This window comes from Colletotrichum tamarilloi (genome assembly GCF_030869305.1).
Source record: "Colletotrichum tamarilloi strain Tom-12 chromosome Unknown Scaffold_559.1, whole genome shotgun sequence".
Taxonomy (NCBI): Eukaryota; Fungi; Ascomycota; class Sordariomycetes; order Glomerellales; family Glomerellaceae; genus Colletotrichum; species Colletotrichum tamarilloi.
In genome coordinates, this window is record NW_026849941.1 from 1 (window position 1) to 1,146 (window position 1,146).

Here is a 1,146-nt window from a genome sequence, read left to right on the forward strand (position 1 = left end):
GCAGCTATCTACCTTTTCACTGGCTTCGCCTACCAATCACCTCCCTCCCTGATACCATTTCTCTCATGTTGGCGTCCCGCCTCTCCCCTTACCATCTCACCCCACCATACTAACACCACCTTCGCATGACGCTCTTTCTTTCTGATCGGAAAACCCCTGCGATGACCGGCCCTGGCCTACTTTCCTTCGCATTCCGCAGCATGTTCAAGACGCCCGTCTTCGTCAGACTCACACCATCCTTCAGCATCTCCGTGACGAGGCGCACAATCACGCCCGGCGACTCTTGCAAGAACCGTGATGCGGCAGCGTCACCACTCCGAGATGCTACCCAGAAACAGTGCGAATACAACACGTGGAATATCTTCAACAGCTTAGGCTCTCGCGCCAATAGGCTGATCACACTCCAGTGGTCTTGTGCGTCCGCAAGACGCGCCAGCTTGCCGATAATGTCGCACAACACGGCATCGTCCATCTTGGCACCGCGCCGCAGCAAGATCGACGCCATTACGGGGCTGCCGTGACATGTCGAAAGTGCCCAATCGAGACTCGTCGCGCCATGCGAGTCGCGCCTGTCGATGTCTACGAAGCCCGAAGAAAGCAGCATCTCGGCTTCCCAACGGCGCCGCTCTCGAGACAGCTTCAGCAACAGAGGTCCTGTCCAGTTGCAGCGTGCCGATATGCAAACCCCCTCGTTTGGGTCAGCGCCCGATTTGAGGAGGAGTTCGATGAGCCGTTGCTTCGCCGATGCCGTCCTGCCATTCGTTTCTTTCACCCGGGCCAGGAGCGCGAGCTCGAGCGGCTTTTGATCGAATATACGGAGTGCTGGGTCGGCCCCCTCGACCAATCCGTCCAGCTCGCCCGTGGCGTCCGCTCCAGCCTTCAACAGTGCCAGGGCGGCGGAGAACATGCCGTCCTCGCACGCCATGCTAAGGGCCGTCATACGCCATGTGTCGATCGTCGTGGGCTGGTCCACGTCCACGCCGAACTGCGCCAGCTGATCTATGACCGTTTCTGGCGACGGAGACAACAGGGAGTGAATCAGTGGCGTGTCCCCGTTGTTGTCGGCCTCGTTCACTTCCATCCCTTTCTCGTCGACGAGGTACGTGATCACTTCGGTGAGCCCGGCGGCGGCGGCTTGGTGGAGAG

The 1,146-nt window shown here is 59.5% G+C and overlaps 1 protein-coding gene across 1 annotated transcript; it reads right to left on the reverse strand.

The window, feature by feature from the left end:
- Window positions 1-109: 109 nt before the first annotated feature.
- Window positions 110-1,081, reverse strand: CTAM01_17369 (uncharacterized protein; the record flags this gene model as incomplete). Its single annotated transcript, XM_060533353.1, has 1 exon — window positions 110-1,081. The coding sequence occupies one exon, from the start codon at window positions 1,079-1,081 to the stop codon at window positions 110-112; it is 972 nt and encodes a 323-aa protein (XP_060372069.1).
- Between the last annotated feature and the right edge of the window lie 65 nt (window positions 1,082-1,146).